General features: G+C 37.9%; 1 protein-coding gene across 8 annotated transcripts in view; it reads right to left on the bottom strand.

Annotated features, from left to right (window-relative positions):
- DMD (dystrophin) overlaps positions 1-22,693 on the bottom strand; it is a 2,057,113-nt gene that overhangs the window by 716,705 nt on the left and 1,317,715 nt on the right. For all 8 annotated transcript variants that reach the window (XM_041741334.1, XM_041741335.1, XM_041741332.1 and 5 more), the window contains one exon: positions 6,573-6,737. In XM_041741334.1, the coding sequence (XP_041597268.1) occupies positions 6,573-6,737 (165 nt within the window). The remainder of the gene's footprint in view (positions 1-6,572; positions 6,738-22,693) is intronic.

The raw sequence follows: 22,693 nt of genomic DNA on the forward strand, positions 1-22,693 counted from the left end.
CCTTTAAGTGAACTCTCATCAGATCTTTAACTGTAGCTGTTTGAAGTCTTTTATCCTTTACAAAGTTGTTTTACTCTGAGGCTCCCCTGAAAGTACTTGTAATCAGCTACAGCCCAGAATGCTTGTCTTCAACAATAAGGGACTGTCTTGGAGATGCACTGAAAGGACTATTCCAGGTATTCTAGGGCACAAGCTTCTGTAGCTTTGCTTAAATAACTTTGACTGAGTCAAGATTTCCAGAAGTCCAGTGAAGAAGTTGATGGATTTATGAAACTGTCCGAGATCAAGCAAAATGACAATCAAGTACATAGAACTGATTGAACTGGTGAAGAATCATTTGATTAAGGCTTTTGTTTGGAATATTGCTGATGCTTTAATATTCTATATTCTTGATACAAGGAACTCCTTTTTCTTTTTTCTTACGCTATCTCTAACTCAGAGCAATTTAGTAGATTACACTTTTATAAACAGAAATGAAACATTTATCTTTTCCTCTCTGCTTCCAGAATCCACAAACTCCTACTGAGTAATTTTATTTTCCTGGCAATATGATTATTCGCACAGATTCAATAAGAATCTATCTTTCTTGTAACAGGATAATTGAGAAAATTGATTATATAACCAAAGCTTTGACTGGAATGTTATATTTGACAAAGATATACATAAAATCGGATATGACCAGATAGTTTTAAAGAACAACAGTACACTTTTTGGAGACAATGTTTACAAAGCCCTTTTGAGAAAACTAGCCTGGCTTAATGGGATGTCCAGTCTTATAGGTAAATAAGGAAGGTCACTCCCTGGCAAACCCAGGAAGCTTTAGGATATTTTGAGGACTTTGAAAATAGAAAACTTCACCTCAATCTATAGTGTTGCAGGTAAAATCTGATGGCAAGTTCTTGGCTTGGCTTTTGAATTTCATGAAGCTTTTAAAAGTCAAATCTGAGATTCTTTATAAAAACTTACAGCAACACAAACTTTGAAAGGCCTGTGTAGTCAACTACTATTGACTGTAGACAACTACGATTGTATTGACAAAATACAGCCCAGCTTTATTTTGTAAACAAGAATAATTTCACTGGGAGTACCTTTGCTCAAATGGGAGGTGACTACAGAGAAACAAAAATTGCACTTCAATAGAAAACTGTAGCACATACTGATAGGTTACCAGATTCTCGTCCTGTTCTTTGCCTTTGAGCTATTTCGTATTTCCTTATAAACTACATGATATTGTTACCAATTTGTAGATTGGACTATCTTACACATATGGTTAGTTTCTACCAAATTTTCAAGTTTTTGAGTTTCTTTCAGTATTTGACCACAACTCTCCAAACTAATGTTTCCATTTTTTTTCTCCTATTCTCCTGACTTGGAACCACTGAGAACTAAAAGCTAAGTACCCAGATCCTTATCGAGATTCTAGATTGTCCTATAGTTGAACTTTTCTCTCAGGCTCTAAGGAAACCCTGAGAGCTGAAGCTGGACAACTTGACATTGACTTCAAAGGACTCACGGGCACAGGACATTATGTCTGGACAACCCACAAGCCTGGAGTTGCAGCTATAAGGGCTGCTCAGGAAGTTCAGTGGAAGTCCCACAACTTTTATGCTCTGTTCCAGGAAATAGCTCTGACTGTGGACAATCTTACAAAACCTCTCTGACGTCTGTACTGTCACCTAAAACATTCAAATAGTCATAAAATGGTCACTGCTATTGTTGCTTCACCATCCAAAGACGTTTCCAGCCCAACCTCTAGGAATCTTCTTAATTGGCTGCCCTGTGGACTTGGAAACTGGATTTATAGTATGTTCCAATTATTAATCTTTGTTTTTCTTCTCACTGTCATAGAAAACACCCCTTATTAAATACCTAATTGCTCACACTGTGCAGCAAAATCCTCTACTATGAAGTTTCAGACTCAGTTCAAGTAGTCCTTGAACAACAGAAAGCTTCTGAAATAACTGACATGAAGTAGCTTTACCAACCTGTTCACTGGGATAACTGGCTTCGCTCCGGCAAAAGAGGGTAGTGACAAAGATGGCCTCAATATTCTCCTTAAGGCTGACTAAAAAATGAGATGGGTTTCTTCCTGATTCTAGACTTGAACTCTATTTTCTTAGTTCACTTTAGAAAAACTTTCAACTGTCAATACCTTATCTGCCATTTTGAGAGAGAAGTCTTCTACAACCCAGGAATGTCTTTCTCAAATACCTGGGAACCATCTCATTGAAATGTAAATGTCAGGAAGACTAGCACCAGCTTCCCACCTCTGTAGTGGGGGGCATAGTAGCCTCCCTTCAGTAAGTGACAAACAGCAAACACACAAGGTCAAATCACCTTGACCAACATCCCTGCCAGTGCCCTTTTAGCACTTTAACAGGAGTTCATCCCAAGGATTAAAATCTTTCCTGCTTATCGTTTCAGTGGAGTTGACTTCAGTCTCTCTCTCTCTTATTTTAATAGTCTTGAATAGAGTTTTCCTTGCCTATGAAGTCATCTGGTGCTTTTTTGTTTTTGTTTGTGTTTTTGTTTTTGTTTTGGTTTTTGTTTTTGGACAACACTCAAGGCACACTGAGAATGGCCTGGGTGCTCACATACTTTATCATTCATTCATTCCAATTGTGTCTTTTGGTAGTTTTCTGTGTGGATTTGTCATTATGGGCAATTAAGTTTCTTACATGGAGAGGAAGAGCTAGCAGAACAGTATGTCATGTTATTTATAGATCACAGAAGCAAAGTCATTCTTGAAGAGAAGAAAAAAACTCTCCCTGTCTTCAATATGAAAGTATTTCAGTCAGTAAGACTTAACATAAAATTATGTGGCCCCCTCCCTCATATTTTAATACAAAGTTTTGAAAACAGTAGTTAGGTAGTTCTATGTCAGATAAATAGTATACCTACAGCTCATTACTGATAGCATTCATTAAAGATTAAAAACATAAGACCTTTTATAGAAATTCTAACTGGTCCCTGGTTTGAGCATTCAATTATCATTTCTAAAATCTGAAATCAACATATCTTATGTCTAAATTGAGAGTACATTTGGAAATCTAAATTCAAAGGCATGCCTTCTAGTACACTGACTGAAGGGAAAGGTCTGTGATTACGCCTCATTTTCACCCTCTACATCACGATCTCATTGATTATGTTTCTCAGTTTGCTAAGGGTTCTGTGAGGTGATTTTCAAGATGAATATTGCTATTTGCAGGATTTCCTGAATAGGAATATTTCGGGAGTAAATTGCACAAGCCAAGCGATGTGCAGTCAATTTTCACTCCAGCATAAACAATGTATTAGAACAGAGCCCTTAAGGCTTTTTTTATTTGGGTTTCATTACACAGCTAGCTGCATTTCATCAATAAGCATGAAGTGCCAAGCAGGCAAAACTGAGGCTCATAGAGGGTATTACATATTTTTCTAACAGGTGCTTGGAGTTTGACGAGAGAAAACAAATAACCCGGATGTCAAGGCCTTAGGCTCTTTGTTTCAGAGGTAGCCATGGCCACCATGGACAAAGACAATTTCTTTAAATTTAGGAATCAGAGGCTCCTTGTGCTGTCTACTGTTTTTTGCATTAATTCATTCCTAAGATTTTAGAAAGGAGTTTCTTTCTCTGTGTTTAAAAATGGGCATGTCCACAAGAGTGCTTAAAAACTATTTTTGGTTTTTAGTAGTTTAAAGTAAAGTCTATTTTCCTATCTTTCTTTAACTGAAAAAAAAAGTTTAATCTCATCTCTTTAAGTAGAGGGCTATAGCAGGCCATACAGACTAAAATCATATATCTTATAGAAGAAGTCTGAGCAATCTTTATAAATCATTTATTAGACAGTGAATTTAGATAGAGGCTAGACAAAGAGGGATAAAGAACTAGGTAAGTTAGTAAATTATTCACACAGGTCGCTATTTCCTGATTACAAGCTAGGGGTCTGAGAATTATGGGGAGAATGTCTGAAGTCATCATATATGTGATTTTATGATTTTTTTGTCTTGAATAAACAGAAGAAAAAGGCTAAGGGCATATTTTTGAAATATGCACTCCAGAGATGAGAAACTCAGAATATGCACAGAGGACTGAAGCCAAGGAATTTTACTGCCAGGGAAAAGGCAGCTGCCTCTCCCCTCAGTGATTTACACCAAGCTGCAGGAGGCAAATATCATGACTCTCTGAAAGTACACACAGCAGTGAGAGTGGGGACTTGTAGCTTTGATAAAGGAAAGTGATTAACACAGCTGAGAGGAGCTTTCACTCTAAACTGCAGGGACCTATTTGGCACAGATGTATGGGCCATGGACAAACACATGCCCAATGCAAGTTTTCCATATGTCAGGGGGTGAGACCAGTACTAAAGTCACTTTGGTTGAGTCAACAACATCCCTCTCTAGCGAAGGATTTTGTTATCCTAGGAAGGATATACATAGATATATTCCATCAACAGAGATAGCTAATATTGAGTATATTTTTTCGTTACTTTCATGAAGAAGCTCATTTTAACTAGAGATTATATTTAAAAGTAAAGGATCTGCTTTTACCTGTGAGTTACAGAAAGCTCTTTCTGATTGGGAGCAGAGAATTTATGGCCTTTCCTCTTTATAATACTAAATCAAGAAATATTTAAGAATATGCTAGATCCAAGAGAATCTGGCTGAGGTTACTGTTTGTTGGACGAAGTAATTGTACTTCTCTGTTGAGCTTACTGAGTACTGAGAAATGAGCATCGAGGAGATGCAGTTGTACTGGAGAATGCACACTAGTCAAATACCATTGAGACACTGTGCTAGCAAGATGAACAAACTGAAGGGATTCCAGGACTGACGGCTTCCCTGAATGATGATATGGCTTTGCATTCACCCAGTCTTGTCCCTGTGACTACACATAACCCAAGCCCAGGGTGAAAGGTGCATCAGAAGCCATGGCTTGGTGTCAAGACCTTTACTGTGTCATCACTGTGCCAGCTGTGTTGTTACATGTCTCATATACTTTTTAAAAGCCAACGAAACTTGTTCTGGGTAAAGCCTACTGTGACTTGACTTTAATTGTCAGACGTAAATTGAAGACCATGCCACTGGATGAGCAGCCTGGGTTTTGCAGGGGTGAAATTATGTCTATCGGTGATGTGCATGGTATCAGCTGTGCTTGAGGGTAGCTAACAGAATGGTAAAGTGCCAGGAAGAGATACAGTAAAAGTAGTGGAGTGCACTTGGCAAATATAACTAATTTTAGTTGTTTAAAACCTCTCTCTCTCTCTCCTTAACCTCACTCAAGCCCATCTTTCCTAAACTTGGGACTTTCTTTTCTCTAGAATATCCTCATACTTCATTTTATTCTTGCTTTATCTCCCGGCAAAACAAAACCTCATGGAGATTTAAAAAAAATAAGGTTGTGATAACCATGGAAAGCAAGTACACTGAAAAATCTGGGTCAGTGAACTAAAAGAAAAACTTTACTCAAGATGTTACTTAACTTATTTAGTCTGAAAGTACCCATTATTACAATAATCAAGAGGTTGAGATTTTAATTAATTGGTTTATGTGATAAGCTATTTAATATTTTTGGCCCATAGGGGATGCAAAGCGAGCATCAGTTTGGGATAAGTCTTTGGAATATGCTCCTGGGGAGAGAGAAAAGTTAGGGACAATCAATGTCTACAGGGACACTAAAAGGGGAAGATGGTGGCATCCATTTGGCATGTTGGTCCAGAGTACTAGGCCTACCTGTGGCATCTCATTACCATTCTGAGTGTCTCGATACCACCTTTATTCTTTGATACAAAAATACAAGTACCCACCATACACTGGGCTCTGAGATGGGGTGGGGGTTCAGAGAGGAGTGGGATAAAGCAGTTATGTAAGAAGACATCCTCTGTATTTGAAGAAGTGTGTGATGAAGTACTCAAGTCTGCAAAACTTAAGTGTAAATCAATGTACAAAGGTTACAGGAAATGGATACAGAGGCTTATAAGAAATCCTAAGAAGGATTTTATTCTACTTGGGGTATGAAAAAAGGTTTTGAAGAAGCAAAGACATTGAATTCAGTCTTGAAGGATGTAGAAAAATTCATCATGCAAAAAAGGAGAAAAAAGTCATTTAAGGAAGAGGGATCAGGGACACAGACATGGCACATGGAACCGTACACATATAAACGTAATGTATAATTTGCTGTAGTTAGAAAATAAAGGGAGGTTGTTGGTAGAATAAAAGGATACAAAGGTAAACTGGAGTCAGTCTGAGAGGGTATTGTGATGTTTACTAAAGAGCCTATACTTTATTTGGTAGGCACCTAATCTCCTAAACAATTTTAGTTTTATATAAGGAATCTACAAACATATATTGACTGCAATTAAAGTAGAAATGGGAGATAAGTCATAGTAAGAAATATGATGAAGGCATTCTAGTGATATGAGTTTAATGAATACATCATTGCTAGTAAGTATGGTAAGACAAAACAAAAAAGCCAATTTATTATTATTATTAATATTATAACAACAATGACGATTATAATAATGGCTGAGAAACTTAGTTCAGTGATATTGCCATTCTTTTGGAAACCAATACTTAAAGTGAAAAGTCCCTACCTTGATGTCAAATGGTCCTGTTTGATTTGGTTGATTGTAAATTTCCAACTGATTCCTAATAGGAGACAGCCATAGAAGCAGATGATTTAACTGCTCTTCCAGCTGTCCAAGGTCTTTTACGTGTGCCTCAATTTCTTCTTGCTTCTCAGGCAAATTTCTAGAAACCTGCAAGGAAAAAGAGTGAAAGATTCCCATAGTTTAAATAAAAAAGTAAATTGGTATTTTAACAGGATGATATGAGTTACTCACATGAGTTATGTGAGAATTTAATTCAGAAATTATAAGTCATTTATTAATAATCTTCCCCCAAATCCTATGCTGTAGAGACAATAAGCCTTTTTTAGAAATTCAAAACACACACTCACAATGTATACCCAACTGCAACCAATAAAAGTAAAGAAGTATATTCTTTACTGAATCACTCATTTTCTAAACATAATGGTGTATTGCATATTAGATGCCAGATACTGTGCCTTTATCCTTCCTTCTAACTTTCTTTTGTATTAGGGAAAATTGTAATTGTACAAGGGAATTATTTTATGCACAAAATAAAATGGGGAGGTAGGTTATAATTTGTGGGTCTAAATATAAGCAAGTACAACAAAATAAGGAGATTGGAATGAAAAGGAGAAACAAGACTTTTGGATTAGAGTAGAATATATCAGTATGATTATAGGCTATTTTTATTAAGGGCTTACAATGTGCCAAATACCAGGTTTGGAAGTTTCACATTTACTGCCTTCTTTAATCCACCCAACAATCTTATGATACAGATACTATTCTTTTCTCCATTTTATAAATGGATCATGACATTGGGGTTGAGAAACATGAAATACCTTAGGAAGGAGTAGGATACTCTGTACAACACTGGGAAGTCTAGAGTTAGGCTGCTTGGTTTAAATCTTAATTCTAGTTCTTTCCTAGCACTTTAGCTAAATTTCCTTTAACTCTCAATGCCTTCTCCACAGAATGCAGACAATGGCAGTACCTGCTTCACAGGGTCAGTATATGGGTTAAATAAGGTAATCCATTTAAATAGCCAAGAGCAATATCCTGCATGGTAGTGAATGACAATAAAGTCATTACATCTTAGTGATTATTACTTGAGCTCAAGTGTAAGTAGGGAGCCAGGATAAGCAAGAGCAAAGCCTTTTTCTTCCTATTGCCAAGAGGTAAAACGGGTAAATGGTAGTAAAGAATGTGAATCTGCAATGGCAACCCTTTATGATATGATGAATACTATTCTAATAATATAAATAAAACATTACGTTATAATATAAAGTCACATGCTACAATATACATCTATTATAAAGTAATATCATGTTATTATAGATAGCATTTTTAATTCCAGTACAGTTAACACAGTGTTGTATTAGTTTCAGTTGTACAGTATAGTGATTCAACACTTCCCTACAGCACCCAGTGTTCATCACAAGTCCTACTCCTTAAACCCTGTCACGCGTTTGACCCATCCCTTGCTCACCTCCCTTTTGGTAACCATCAATTTGTTCTCTGTAGTTAAAAGTCTGTTTCTTGATTTCTCTCTCTCTCTTTTTTTTGCTTGTTTGTCTTGTTTCTTAAATTCTACATATGAATGAAGTCATGCAAATCATATTTGTCTTTCTCCGACTTATTTCATTTAGCATTATACCCTCTAGATACACTCATGTTTTGAAAATGGCAAGATTTCTTTATTTTTTATGACTGAGTAATATTCCATTGTGTATTTGTGTGTGTGTGTGTTTACATAACACACCACATCTTCTTTACCCATTCATCTGTTGATGAACACTTGGTCTTTTCCATAATTTGTCCACTGTACATAATACTGCTACAAATATATTAGTTTTTGCATTTTTGGGGTAAATAACTCAGTAGCACAATTACTGGATTATAGGGTAATTCTATTTTTAATTTTTTGAGGATTCTCCATACTGTTTTCCAAAGTGGCTGCATCCATTTGCATTCCCACCAACTGTGCAAGAGGGCTCCTTTTTCTCCACACCCTTGCCAATATTATAGAGAATATTAAAAAAGTAAACTAATACACTAATGCATCATCTAAATAATGCCCCATACTTTGGAATATCTGTTTTAGATATTTTTGAAAGAACTAACTAAAGAACATTATGCTCCTTAATTGCACCCAAGACATGTGAGGTGAAAAGGAGATATATTAATGGACAAAATAACTTCTCCATTAATTTAGAGGAGAAGGAATTTTATATAAGCTATGATTATATGTAAACAACATGTATTTTGAAATCTATAAGTGCATTTATATACATTGTGTAAAATGCATGTGCATTCATGAGTAAAGGGTTAACATTCAGCCTGCACTGATGTGTTCCAGCCTGAGACTGACCTTAGGCTCCACAGCAATGTTCCCTTGGAATGCTAACTTTAAGATGATTGGGAAACATTAGACCTGCTTTGTTTGCTGTATGGAACTGTATCTGCATTGGGGAAGCTGTGAACTGGAACATAACCTAGGGTTTGGATGACCCTAGTGTAAAAGATAGTGTAAAAGATAGAAAGGAGGGATCCCTGGGTGGCGCAGCGGTTTAGCGCCTGTCTTTGGCCCAGGGCGCGATCCTGGAGACCCGGGATCGAATCCCAAGTCGGACTCCCGGGGCATGGAGCCTGCTTCTCCCTCTGCCTGTGTCTCTGCCTCTCTCTCTCTCTCTCTCTGTGTGTGTGTGTGTGACTATCATAAATAAATAAAAAATTAAAAAAAAAGATAGAAAGGAAATAGAGGCTATGGCTTCTATTTAAAGTGATTTGCACAGACCTTGGTGTTCACCCCTGGGTAAGTAAAGAGTGTGCAGGTAGCATGAAATGCTTGTTAATGGATAATGAATCATGATGCTATATCTGCTTTGTTTGACTTGTATCCTGCTATAAAGCCAAGTCAACAAAGTATCAGATAAAGGCTTATTTGTGTTTTGTGAGTTCTAATCCATAATGACATCTATGGTGACAAATATTGTATTTGCATGCACGTGTGTGTGTGTGTGTGCGTGTGTGTGTGTGAGAGAGAGAGAGAGAGAGAGTTTATATTACAAATGTAATTCCATGTCTATAATATATAATCTAATAACGCTTTCAACTTATCTCTTCCAGCATTTATAAGGAAGTTACTAACAGTTTATTTTTATTGGATTATTTTCTAGTCACAAGTACATGTAAAAAACATTTTACAGCTTCCACTAGCAGCATCTAAAAGCCTCTAGATTCTGAACTTAATGAAAATAACAGCTATCATATTTTCTTAAAATCTCTAAAACTGAGCTATGAACCAATTTATATCTGATCACAAATAGTGTTCACATATCAAGATAGAAATCCCTGTAACTTTCCACTGAGATTGTTAGTTTCCTTCTCACACTCCCAAACCATTCCTTTCTGGTTCTAGAGCTAGAACAATTCCGGAGAGCAAACAGCTCAATGGGTGAGATTTGACTAATAACTGAAAAAATTAAACAATGGCTCATAATGAGATTATGGGGCACAATAGTTTTCAGGTTAGTTATGACATCTACATTGGGTATAACCTCACAGACCTTGTGCTTCCCACCATCATAACATATGCCTTATACTCTTTGTTATTTACATTATTGTCCTCCCTCACTTAGCTCTGATTTCTGGGTGAACTAGGTTCTTTTTTTTTTTTTTGAACTGGGTTCTTATCCATGACAGGGTTTCAATAAACATCTGATGAATGAAAGATAAACAATTTCAAAATTTTAGGATTGATTTCTTTTTTTTTCCAATTAAAGAAGCAATGCATGTCCAGAGTACTCAACATAAAGAATGTAATTTTATCTGCAAGTTAAATAGTTTTAATTAACAAAGATATTAGTTACCTGGACTATATAAAAATGAGAAACTTTTTAATGGGAAAAAAAACACCTAAAAGCAAAGTCGAAGGACAAATGACAAATTGTAAATATATATATATATTTATGACATCTCAAATAAGGTACTAATTTCCTAACACATAAGAAGGCTTCTGCAAATTAATTTTAAAAAAGCCAACCACCCAGAGAAAAACTGGATAAAAGGACAGTCTAAAAAAGAAAACATAAATGGATTTTATTTTTTTCATAAATGGATTTTAAACATACATAAAGAAGCTAAACTTCGTTGTAATGAGAGATCTGAAAATTTCATCTATTGCACTAACATAAATCCAAGCCTAAAATACACTATTCTGCCAAGGTTGTGGAAAATACACAATTATGTATCGCCAGTGGGACAGACAAACTTGTGTACCCCTTGTGGAAGATAATTTGGCAATATCTGACAGATGCATATAGCCTTATACCCAGAATTTTTGCTGCTAGGAATTTATCTTGTAGATGTATTTATACTAGTAAAATCAATGCTTGGTGATGGTAGGGCAGGTGGTAGATGGGGTGGATGATGTTCATTAGAGTTTTAAATTTTTGCAAAATATAAATGTATTACCTTCAAAGAGAAATAAGGTAATTTAGAAAGGAAAACTACCAGTTTTTCTTCTTGCCAAAAATAATGTTGAGAATATAAATTTTAATAACAAATCACTATTAATAGGGTGTAACACAGCTAAAGCCATCAGTTTATTTTTATTTTTATTTTTTTTTAAGCCATCAGTTTAAAATCACATATTCCTATGACAATATCACTTAGTTAATGGTAGGGTAGAATTTGGGACCTTCTGACATATAATTTTTGTGCTTCCCCACACCTTCAAAACAGTCTTCAGGAACTGATGGCTTCTGTATAGTTCTTGGAAAACGAGAATGTGAATAATTTATGAGGTAGAATATGAGTAGGTTCCATGTCAGCTTTTGTATGTTTTAATATTATTTACTATTACATTTACTACTTCATATCCATATCAAAATATGTATACAGTTTACAAGTAAAATGCATCATTTTCCCAATAATCTTTTTAAGTATTATAGAACCATACTCTTTGTACAACATGTGCCCTATGGTGAAGAAAAAAATTAAACACATTCAGTTCCCTTATGTGTTAATTTAGTATCTAACTAAATCTTGACCTAATTTCACACAAGATTAGCTTCTGTTTTTTCAACTTTGAATTTTAATTTCAAATGTGTAGAAATTTTAATAACAAGATAAGCAGAGGTGTCTGTTTTAGAAATAAACAGATATTAAATACTTATTTCACATCTTACAACAAAAACATTCTAGAGAAATTAAAGTGTTAAGTGTAAAAAAATTACTAGCAGAACTAGAATAAAATATTGGTGTGAGGAAGCCTTTTAGAAGCAGAAAGTAATGTGAGTAAACTATTAAATATAATATTTGTATTGCTCATTCAAAATTAAGGCCAATTAACAGAATTAAAAACAAATGACAGCTGGGACTATTTGCAGCATCTATCAGACAATGGGTAATAATCTTTCATATAAAAAGATCTTTCAATAAATGAAATGAGATGGAGAATCTATTGGAAAACTCGGGATAAAGAATATAAACAGGAATTTTAACAAAAAAATGGAAACAGCAAATAAACAAAAATCCAACCACTAAGTAGTCAATGAAATGCAAATTAAAACAGCAATAATAAACCATCATTTGCCTACTATATTGGCTTTTGTCAAAGGTATTTATCAAAGTTCTAGAAAATAAGCACTTTTATGCTATTTGTGGGAGAACAAATTCTTACATTTGTAGGGAGTAATTTGATAATTCATACCAAAAAGCTAGACTTCTACACTGAAAACTACCAATATGCCTGAGAGATTAAGAAAAGCCTAAAAAAAATAAAGGAATATACCTTATTCTTCTATTGGAAGAAACCAAATGGAAGATGCTATATTGTAAAGATATCAACTCTCTTCTAATAATCTGTATATTCAGTGCAAGCTCTATTAAAATTGCAAGTTTTCAGTAGAAAGTGACATACCAATTCTAAGATATATATGCAAATGCCAAGGGCCAAGAATATCCAATGCAATCTTGAAGAATAATCAAGTTTAAGAATGTTTACTACTTCTAACTACAATAAAAAATACCACCCCCCCAAAAAAGAATGTTTACTACCAAGTATCATTATTTACTATAACCAATTCTGTGTGGTATTGCTGTGAGAATAGACCATTTGTACTTAATTTATGACAGTGGTGCCACTTAGAGAGTGGATGATCTAGAAATACATATACTCTATTATAAGTGTTTGAAGTCAGAAGTGAGCTTATCTTTGGTGAGGAAGGCAGTTGGTAAAGGGTTAATAACTAGGAAGGAGCATGAAAGAAGCTCCTGCGGTAATGTTCTAATTCCTGATCTGGGTGTTAGTAGCATGGTATGCTGACTTTTAAAAAATCCATCAACTTCTATTCTTATTATCTGTATACTTTCCTATGTGTCTCTTATACTCCAATTTAAAAGAATAAATACCTAGCAGTGCAATTGCTGGATCCTAGGGTAGTTCTATTTTTAACTTTTGAGGAACCTCCATAATGTTTTCCACAGTGACCGATTATATTGCACCTGTTTGCATTCCCACCAACAGTGTAAGAGAGTTCCCCTTTCTCCACACTACTAGGTATTTTCCCAAAAGATACAAAAATACTGATTCGAAGGGATATATGCACCCTGATGTTTACAGCACCATTACCAACAAGAGCCAAATTATGGAAATAGCCCAAATGTCCATTGACTGGTGGATAAAGATGTGGTATATACATAAAATGGAACATTACTCAGCCATAAAAAGAATGAAATCTTGCCATTTGCAATGACATAGATGGAGCTAGAGTGTATTACCCTAAGTGAAATAAGTCAGAGAAAGACATGATTTCACTCATATGGCGAATATAAGAAACAAAACAGATGAACATAGGGAGAAAAGAAGAGGGGCAAACTAGAAAAGAGACACTTAACTATAGGGAATAAACTGAGGATTACTGGAGGGGAGGGGAGTGGAAGGAGAGGTTAAAAGGGAGGGCACTTGTGATGAGAACCAGGTGTTGCATACAAATGATGAATCCCTAAATTCTACATGTGAAATTAATATTACACTGTATGTTAACTAACTGGAATTTAAATAAAAACTTGAGAGGAGAAAAAGAAGTACTCATTCCATTCAACCACAAAATTTTACTTCTATGAATTTTCCTAGGGGAATATCAGAGATATACACAGAGACATGTGACAAGAATACTCAATTCTGTCATTTATACTAGTGAAAACCTGAAAATCGCTCAAATGCAGTAAATTACATCCATATAATGGGATACTTTGCATCCTTAAAGTTCACACCACGAAAAACATCCTATTTTGAAACATATTCATGACATGTTAATTGATTAAAAGGTAAGTTATACACCACACAAATTATATCTTCGATTTTCTGTGCATATTTGGTATATCAGTATCTATCTATCTATCTATCTATCTATCTATCTACCTATCTATCTATCTATATTTTTTAAATGATTGGAAATACATGAAATTATTAACCATGATTTTTTGTGCTACCAATTAAAGATAACTTTTATGTAACTTTTGATATATTTCGGCATTTTCTAAAGTTACTATACAGAAAGAGTATTATTTTTTATGTTTTAAATGGTAAATAAAATAAATAAAAGGATAATACTGATTGGGTGGTTGGCTATCCCTCTAAAATATCTGCAATAATAAAATTACCATTTTAACTTAGATTTTCAAAATGACAGCTTTTACTTACATGATCTCCCTTAATCTTATCCATACTCCTACAATATATATATATATATTTTTTTTTCTCCAATTGATAAATGAAGAAATTAAGGTTCAAAACTATAAATAATATTCCAAAGGTAACTAGTAAGTTTTTAAAAATGTGGCATTAAACATCTGGGTTTTCCTGACTCCAAAACTTCCTTTTACTCTTCCTTGCCAGAACATACTTTTTCTGATCTTCTAAAATCTACAAGAATACTCAATTTGTGTTATTTGATAAATAGAGTATTGAAATTCATACTTTTTAAAAGCTTTTAATATTTATGGGAACAAGCTGTATCCTTAATGCTCATTACTTTTGAGATATATACATTTTGAAGTCAACTTTAATACGACCAATACAAATAAAATGCATGAATATAAACATACTGAAAACAAAAAAAATGCTACTTGACATTTGTTAATTCAAGACTGTCTATTATATATAGGATTACAAGATAAATGACATTGCTTACTGAATAAATGTTTAGATCATGATTAACTCAAACCCATGATTAAATGATCTTCATGGAATTTCAGTATCTTCTCCATTTTGGTAGATTTGTCATCTATTTTAAAAGAGAGACATAGACAGGCACAAAAACAGACACACGGATTGATGGATCAGAACAGAGAACCCAGAAATGGGCCCACAACTATACAGTCAGCTAATCTTTGACAAAGCAGGAAAGAAAATCCAATGGAAAAAAGATAGTCTCTTTGACAAATGGCCTTGGGAAAACTTGACAGCGACATGCAGAAGAATTAAACTGGTCCACTTTCTTTTTTTTTTTCTTTAAAGATTTTATTTATTAGAGACACACACACACACACAGAGAAAGAGAGGCAGAGACACAGGCAGAGGGAGTAGCAGGCTCCATTCAGGGAGCCCGACGTGGGACTCGATCCCAGGTCTCCAGGATCAGGCCGGGAGCTGAAGGCGACGCCAAACCGCTAAGCCACCCGGGCTGACCCCTGGTCCACTTTTTTATGCCATAAAGAAAAATAAACTCAAAATGGATGAACGACCAAATATGAGACCTGAAATCATCAAAATCCTAGAGGAGAAAACAGGTAGCAACCTCTCTGACTTCAGCTGCAGCAAAGTCTTAACAGATACGTCTTCAGAGGCAAGGGAAACAAAAGCAAAAAGAACTACCAGGACCTCATCAAGGCAAAAAACTTTTGCACAGTGAAGGAAACGATCAACAAAACTAAAAGGCAACTGACTGGATAGGAGAAGATATTTGCAAATGACATATCGAAAAAAGGATTAGTATTTAAAAAATCTATAAAGGACTTAACAAACTCAACACCCCCCAAAACAAATAATCCAGTTAAGAAATGGGCAGAAGATATAAATAGACACTTTTCCAAAGAAGACGTCCAGATGGCTGACAGACACAAGAAGAGATGCTCAACCTCACTTACCATCAGGGAAATACAAATCAAAATCACAATGAGATACCATCTCACACCTGTCAGAATGGCTAAAATGAACAACTCAGGAAACAGCAGATGTTGGCAAGGATGTGGAGAAAGGGAACTCTTTTGCACTGTTGGTGGGAATGCAAACTGGTGTAGCCACTCTGGAAAACAGTATGGAGGTTCCTCAAAATGTCAAAAATAGAACTATCCTATGACCCAGCAATTGCCCTACTAGGTATTATCCAAAGATACAAAAATGTTGATTCTAAGGGGCACCTGCAGTCCAATATTTATAGCAGCATTATCAATAATAGCCAAATTATGGAAAGAGCCCAAATGTCCAATGACTGATGAATGGATATGATATATATATATATATATATTAGAATATTACTTAGTAATCAAAATGAATGAATCTTGCTACTTGCAATGATGTGGATGGGGCTAGAGAGTATTATGCTAAGTGAAATAAGTCAGAGAAAGAAAATATTATTTCACTTATATGTGGAAATTCAGAAACAAAACATGAACAGGAGGAGGGGCAAGATGGCGGCAGAGCAGGGTCCCCAAGTCACCTGTCCCCACCAAATTACCTAGAAAACCATCCAATCATCCTGAAAACCTACGAATTCGGCCTGAGATTTAAAGAGAGACCAGCTGGAACGCTACAGTGAGAAGAGTTCGCGCTTCTATCAGGTAGGAAGACGGGGAAAAAGAAATAAAGGAACAAAAGGCCTCCGAGGGGGAGGGGCCCCGCGAGGAGCCGGGCTGAGGCCGGGGCGAGTGTCCCCAGGACAGGAGAGCCCCGTCCCGGAGGAGCAGGAGCTGCACCGACCTTCCCCGCGGAAAGGGGCTCCCCGGGAATTGGAGCAGGATCCCCAGAAAGGCGGGGACGCCCTCGGGCTCCCTGAGACAGTAACAGAGGAACTGCGCCCCGGAGAGTGCGCCGAGCTCCCTAAGGGCTGCAGCGCTCGGCGGGACCCGGAGCAGCTGGGAGGGGCTCGGGCGGCGGCTCCGCGGAGGGGGCTGCGGGGCTCCGGGAACAGCTCAGCGGCGGCGGCTCGGGCGGAGGAAGAAGCTCCGCGCGGAGGGGGCTGCGCGGCTCCGGGAACAGCTCGGAGGGGCTCGGGCGGCGGCTCCGCGGAGGGGGCTGCGCGGCTCCGGGAACAGCTCGGCGGCGGCGGCTCGGGCGGAGGAAGAAGCTCCGCGGAGGGGGCGGCGCGGCTCCGGGAACAGCTCGGAGGGGCTCGGGCGGCGGCTCCGCGGAGGGGGCTGCACCGCCGGGAGCGCGAATCCAACAGCGCAGGCCCCAGAGCACAGGGCGCCGGGACACAGCCCAGGATCCGGCCTCCCCCCGGGACAGGCAGAGGCCGGAAGGGCCCAGGACAGCGAGGACGCTCCTGCCTGGGGCTGAGCAGATCAGCGGCCCCGCCCCGGAGCCCCCAGGCCCTGCAGAAGGAGAGCCCCGGAGCTACTGCGGGGGCTGGATCCAGGGTCCCAGAGCTGCCCCCGCCACTGTGGCTTCCTCCCGGGGCCTCACGGGGTGAACACCCCCCACTGAGCCCTGCACCAGGCAGGGGCAGAGCAGCTCCCCCAAGTGCTAACACCTGAGAATCAGCACAGCAGGCCCCTCCCCCAGAAGACCCTACAAGGACCAGTTCCAGGGGAAGTCAAGGGACTTAAAGTATACAGAATCGGAAGATACTCCCCTGTGGTTTTTTGGTTTTTGTTTTTTCTTTTTTTGCTTTTTGATTTCTGTTTGCTTCCCCATCCTTTTTTTTCCTTTCTTTCTTTTTCTTTCTCTTCTTCTTCTCTTTTTTCTTTTTTCTTCCCTTTTTCTTTCTCTCTTTTCTTTCCTTCTTTCCTTCTTTCTCTTTTTCTCTTTCCTTCTCTCTTTTCCTCCTTTCCTTCTTTCCTTCTTTCTCTCCTCTCTTATTCTCCTTTTCCCAATACAAGTGTTTTTGGCCACTCTGCATTGAGCAAAATGACTAGAAGGAAAACCTCACCTCAAAAGAAAGAATCAGAAACAGCCCTCTCTCCCACAGAGTTACAAAATCTGGGTTACAATTCAATGTCAGAAAGCCAGTTCAGAAGCACTATTATACAGCTACTGGTGGCTCTAGAAAAAAGCATAAAGGACTCAAGAGACTTCATGACTGCAGAATTTAGATCCAATCAGGCAGAAATTAAAAAAAATGAATTGAATGAGATTCAATCCAAATAGAAGTCCTAACGACGAGGGTTAACGAGCTGGAAGAACGAGTGAGTGACATAGAAGACAAGTTGATGGCAAAGAGGGAAACTAAGGAAAAAAGAGACAAAGAATTAAAAGACCATGAAGATAGATTAAGGGAAATAAACAACAGCCTGAAGAAGAAAAACCTACGTTTAATTGGGGTTCCCAAGGGCGCTGAAAGGGACAGAGGACCAGAATATGTATTTGAACAAATCATAGCTGAAAACTTTCCTAATCTGGGAAGGGAAACAGGCATTCAGATCCAGGAAATAGAGAGACCCCCCCCTAATCAATAAAAACCATACAACACCTGGACATTTAATAGTGAAACTTGCAAATTCCAAAGATAAAGAGAAGATCCTTAAAGCAGCAAGAGACCAGAAATCCCTGACTTTTATGGGGAGGAGTATTAGGGTAACAGCAGACCTCTCCACAGAGACCTGGCAGGCCAGAAAGGGCCGGCAGGATATATTCAGGGTCCTAAATGAGAAGAACACGCAACCAAGAATACTTTATCCAGCAAGGCTCTCATTCAAAATGGAAGGAGAGATAAAGAGCTTCCAAGACAGGCAGGAACTGAAAGAATATGTGACCTCCAAACCAGCTCTGAGAAATTTTAAGGGAGACTCTTAAAATTCCCCTTTAAGAAGAAGTCCAGTGGAACAATCCACAAAAACAAGGACTGAATAGATATCATGATGACACTAAACTCATATCTTTCAATAGTAACTCTGAACGTGAACGGGCTTAATGACCCCATTAAAAGGCACAGGTTTTCAGGCTGGATAAAAAAGCAGGACCCATCTATTTGCTGTCTACAAGAGATTCATTTTAGACAGAAGGACACCTACAACCTGAAAATAAAAGGTTGGAGAACCATTTACCATTCAAATGGTCCTCAAAAGAAAGCAGGGGTAGCCATCCTTATATCAGATAAATTAAAATTTACCCGGAAGACTGTAGTGAGAGATGAAGAGGGACACTATCTCATACTCAAAGGATCTATCCAACAAGAGGACTTAACAATCCTCAATATATATGCCCTGAAGTGGGAGCTGCCAAATATATAAATCAATTAATAACCAAAGTGAAGAAATACTTAGATAATAATACACTTACACTTGGTGACTTCAATCTAGCTCTTTCTACCCTCGATAGGTCTTCTAAGCACAACATCTCCAAATAAACGAGAGCTTTAATTATACACTGGACCAGATGGATTTCACAGATATCTACAGAACTTTACATCCAAACTCAACTGAATACACATTCTTCTCAAGTGCACATGGAACTTTCTCCAGAATAGACCACATACTGGGTCACAAATCGGGTCTGAACTGATATCAAAAGATTGGGATCGTCCCCTGCATATTCTCAGACCATAATGCCTTGAAATTAGAACTCAATCACAACAAGAAGTTTGGAAGGACCTCAAACACGTGGAGGTTAAGGACCATCCTGCTAAAAGATGAAAGGGTCAACCAGGAAATTAAGGAAGAATTTAAAAGATTCATGGTAACTAATGAGAATGAAGATACAACCGTTCAAAATCTTTGGGATGCAGCAAAAGCAGTCCTAAGGGGAAAATACATCGCAAAACAAGCATCCATCCAAAAACTGGAAAGAACTCAAATACAAAAGCTCACCTTACACATAAAGGAGCTAGAGAAAAAACAGCAAATAGATCCTACACTCAGCAGAAGAAGAGAGTTAATAAACATTCGAGCAGAACTCAACGAAATCGAGACCAGAAGAACTGTGGAACAGATCAACAAAACCAGGAGTTGGTTCTTGGAAAGAATTAATAAGATAGATAAACCATTAGCCAGCCTTATTAAAAAGAAGAGAGAGAAGACTCAAATTAATAAAATCATGAATGAGAAAGGAGAGATCACTACCAACACCAAGGAAATACAAACGATTTAAAAAACATATTATGAACAGCTATACGCCAATAAATTAGGCAATCTAGAAGAAATGGACGCATTCCTAGAAAGCCACAAACTACCAAAACTGGAAAAGGAAGAAATAGAAAACCTGAACAGGCCAATAACCAGGGAGGAAATTGAAGCAGTCATCAAAAACCTCCCAAGACACAAAAGTCCAGGGCCAGATGGCTTCCCAGGGAAATTCTATCAAACGTTTAAAGAAGAAATCATACCTATTCTACAAAAGCTGTTCGGAAAGGTAGAAAGAGATGGAGTACTTCAAAATTCATTTTATGAGGCCAGCATCACTTTAATCCCAAAACCAGAAAAGACACCACCAAAAAGGAGAATTACAGACCAATATCCCTGATGAACATGGATGCAAAAATTCTCAACAAGATACTAGCCAATAGGATCCAACAGTACATTAACACAATTATTCACCATGACCCATTAGGATTTATCCGCGGGACACAAGGCTGGTTCAACACTTGTAAAACAATCAATGTGATTCATCATATCAGCAAGAGAAAAACCAAGAACCATATGATCCTCTCATTAGATGCAGAGAAAGCATTTGACAAAATACAGCATCCATTCCTGATCAAAACACTTCAGAGTGTAGGGATAGAGGGAACTTTCCTCGACATCTTAAAAGCCATCTACAAAAAGCCCACAGCAAATATCATTGTCAATGGGGAAGCGCTGGGAGCCTTTGCCCTAAGATCAGGAACAAGACAGGGATGTCCACTCTCACCACTGCTCTTCAACATAGTACTTACTGGAAGTCCTAGCCTCAGCAATCAGACAACAAAAAGACATTAAAGGCATTCAAATTGGCAAAGAAGAAGTCAAACTCTCCCTCTTCGCCGATGACATGATACTCTACATAGAAAACCCAAAAGCCTCCACCCCAAGATTGCTAGAACTCATACAGCAATTTGGTAGCGTGGCAGGATACAAAATCAATGCCCAGAAATCAGTGGCATTTCTATACACTAACAATGAGACTGAAGAAAGAGAAATTAAGGAGTCAATCCCATTGACAGTTGCACCCAAAAGCAAAGATACTAGGAATAAACCTAACCAAAAAGGTAAAGGATCTATACCCTAAAAACTATAGAACACTTCTGAAAGAAATTGAGGAAGACACAAAGAGACGGAAAAATATTCCATGCTCATGGATTGGCAGAATTAATATTGTGAAAATGTCAATGTTACCCAGGGCAATTTACACGTTTAATGCAATCCCTATCAAAATACCACGGACTTTCTTCAGAGAGTTAGAACAAATTATTTTAAGATTTGTGTGGAATCAGAAAAGGCCCCGAATAGCCAGGGGAATTTAAAAAAGAAAACCATATCTGGGGGCATCACAATGCCAGATTTCAGGTTGTACTACAAGGCTGTGGTCATCAAGACAGTGTGGTACTGGCACAAAAACAGACACATAGATCAATGGAACAGAATAGAGAATCCAGAAGTGGACCCTGAACTTTATGGTCAACTAATATTCGATAAAGGAGGAAAGACTATCCATTGGAAGAAAGTCTCTTCAATAAATGGTGCTGGGAAAATTGGACATCCACATGCAGAAGAATGAAACTAGACCACTCTCTTTCACTGTACACCAAGATAAACTCAAAATGGATGAAAGGTCTAAATGTGAGACAAGATTCCATCAAAATCCTAGAGGAGAACACAGGCAACACCCTTTTTGATCTCAGCCACAGGAACTTCTTGTAAGATACAACCACGAAGGCAAAAGAAACAAAAGCAAAAATGAATTATTGGGACTTCATCAAGATAAGAAGCTTTTGCACAGCAAAGGATAACAGTCAACAAAGTAAAAGACGACCTACAGAATGGGAGAAGATATTTGCAAATGACGTATCAGATAAAGGGCTAGTTTCCAAGATCTATAAAGAACTTATTAAACTCAACACCAAAGAAACAAACAATCCAATCATGAAATGGGCAAAAGACATGAACAGAAATCTCACAGAGGAAGACATGGGACATGGCCAACACGCCCATGAGAAAATGCTCTGCATCACTTGCCATCAGGGAAATACAAATCAAAACCACAATGAGATACCACCTCACACCAGTGAGAATGGGGAAAATTAACAAGGCAGGAAATCACAAAGGTTGGAGAGGATGCGGAGAAAAGGGAACCCTCTTACACTGTTGGTGGGAATGTGAACTGATGCAGCCACTCTGGAAAACTGTGTGGAGGTTCCTCAAAGAGTTAAAAATAGACCTGCCCTCCGACCCAGCAATTGCACTGTTGGGGATTTACCCCAAAGATTCAGATGCAATGAAACGCCGGGACACCTGAACCCTGATGTTTATAGCAGCAATGTCCACAGTAGCCAAACTGTGGAAGGAGCCTCGGTGTCCATCGAAAGATGAATGGATAAAGAAGCTGTGGTTTATGTATACAATGGAATATTCCTCAGCCATTAGAAACGACAAATACCCACCATTTGCTTCGATGTGGATGGAACTGGAGGGTATTATGCTGAGTGAAGTAAGTCAATCGGAGAAGGACAAACATTATGTGTTCTCATTCATTTGGGGTAATATAAATAATAGTGAAAGGGAATATAAGGGAAGGGAGAAGAAATGTGTGGGAAATATCAGAAAGGGAGACAGAACATAAAGACTCCTAACTCTGGGAAACGAACTAGGGGTGGTGGAAGGGGGGGAGGGCTGGGGGTGGGGGTGAATGTGTGACGGGCACTGAGGGGGGCACTTGACGGGATGAGAACTGGGTGTTATTCTGTATGTTGGTAAATTGAACACCA

Source organism: Vulpes lagopus, chromosome X (assembly GCF_018345385.1).
Source record: "Vulpes lagopus strain Blue_001 chromosome X, ASM1834538v1, whole genome shotgun sequence".
NCBI classification, from domain to species: domain Eukaryota; kingdom Metazoa; phylum Chordata; class Mammalia; order Carnivora; family Canidae; genus Vulpes; species Vulpes lagopus.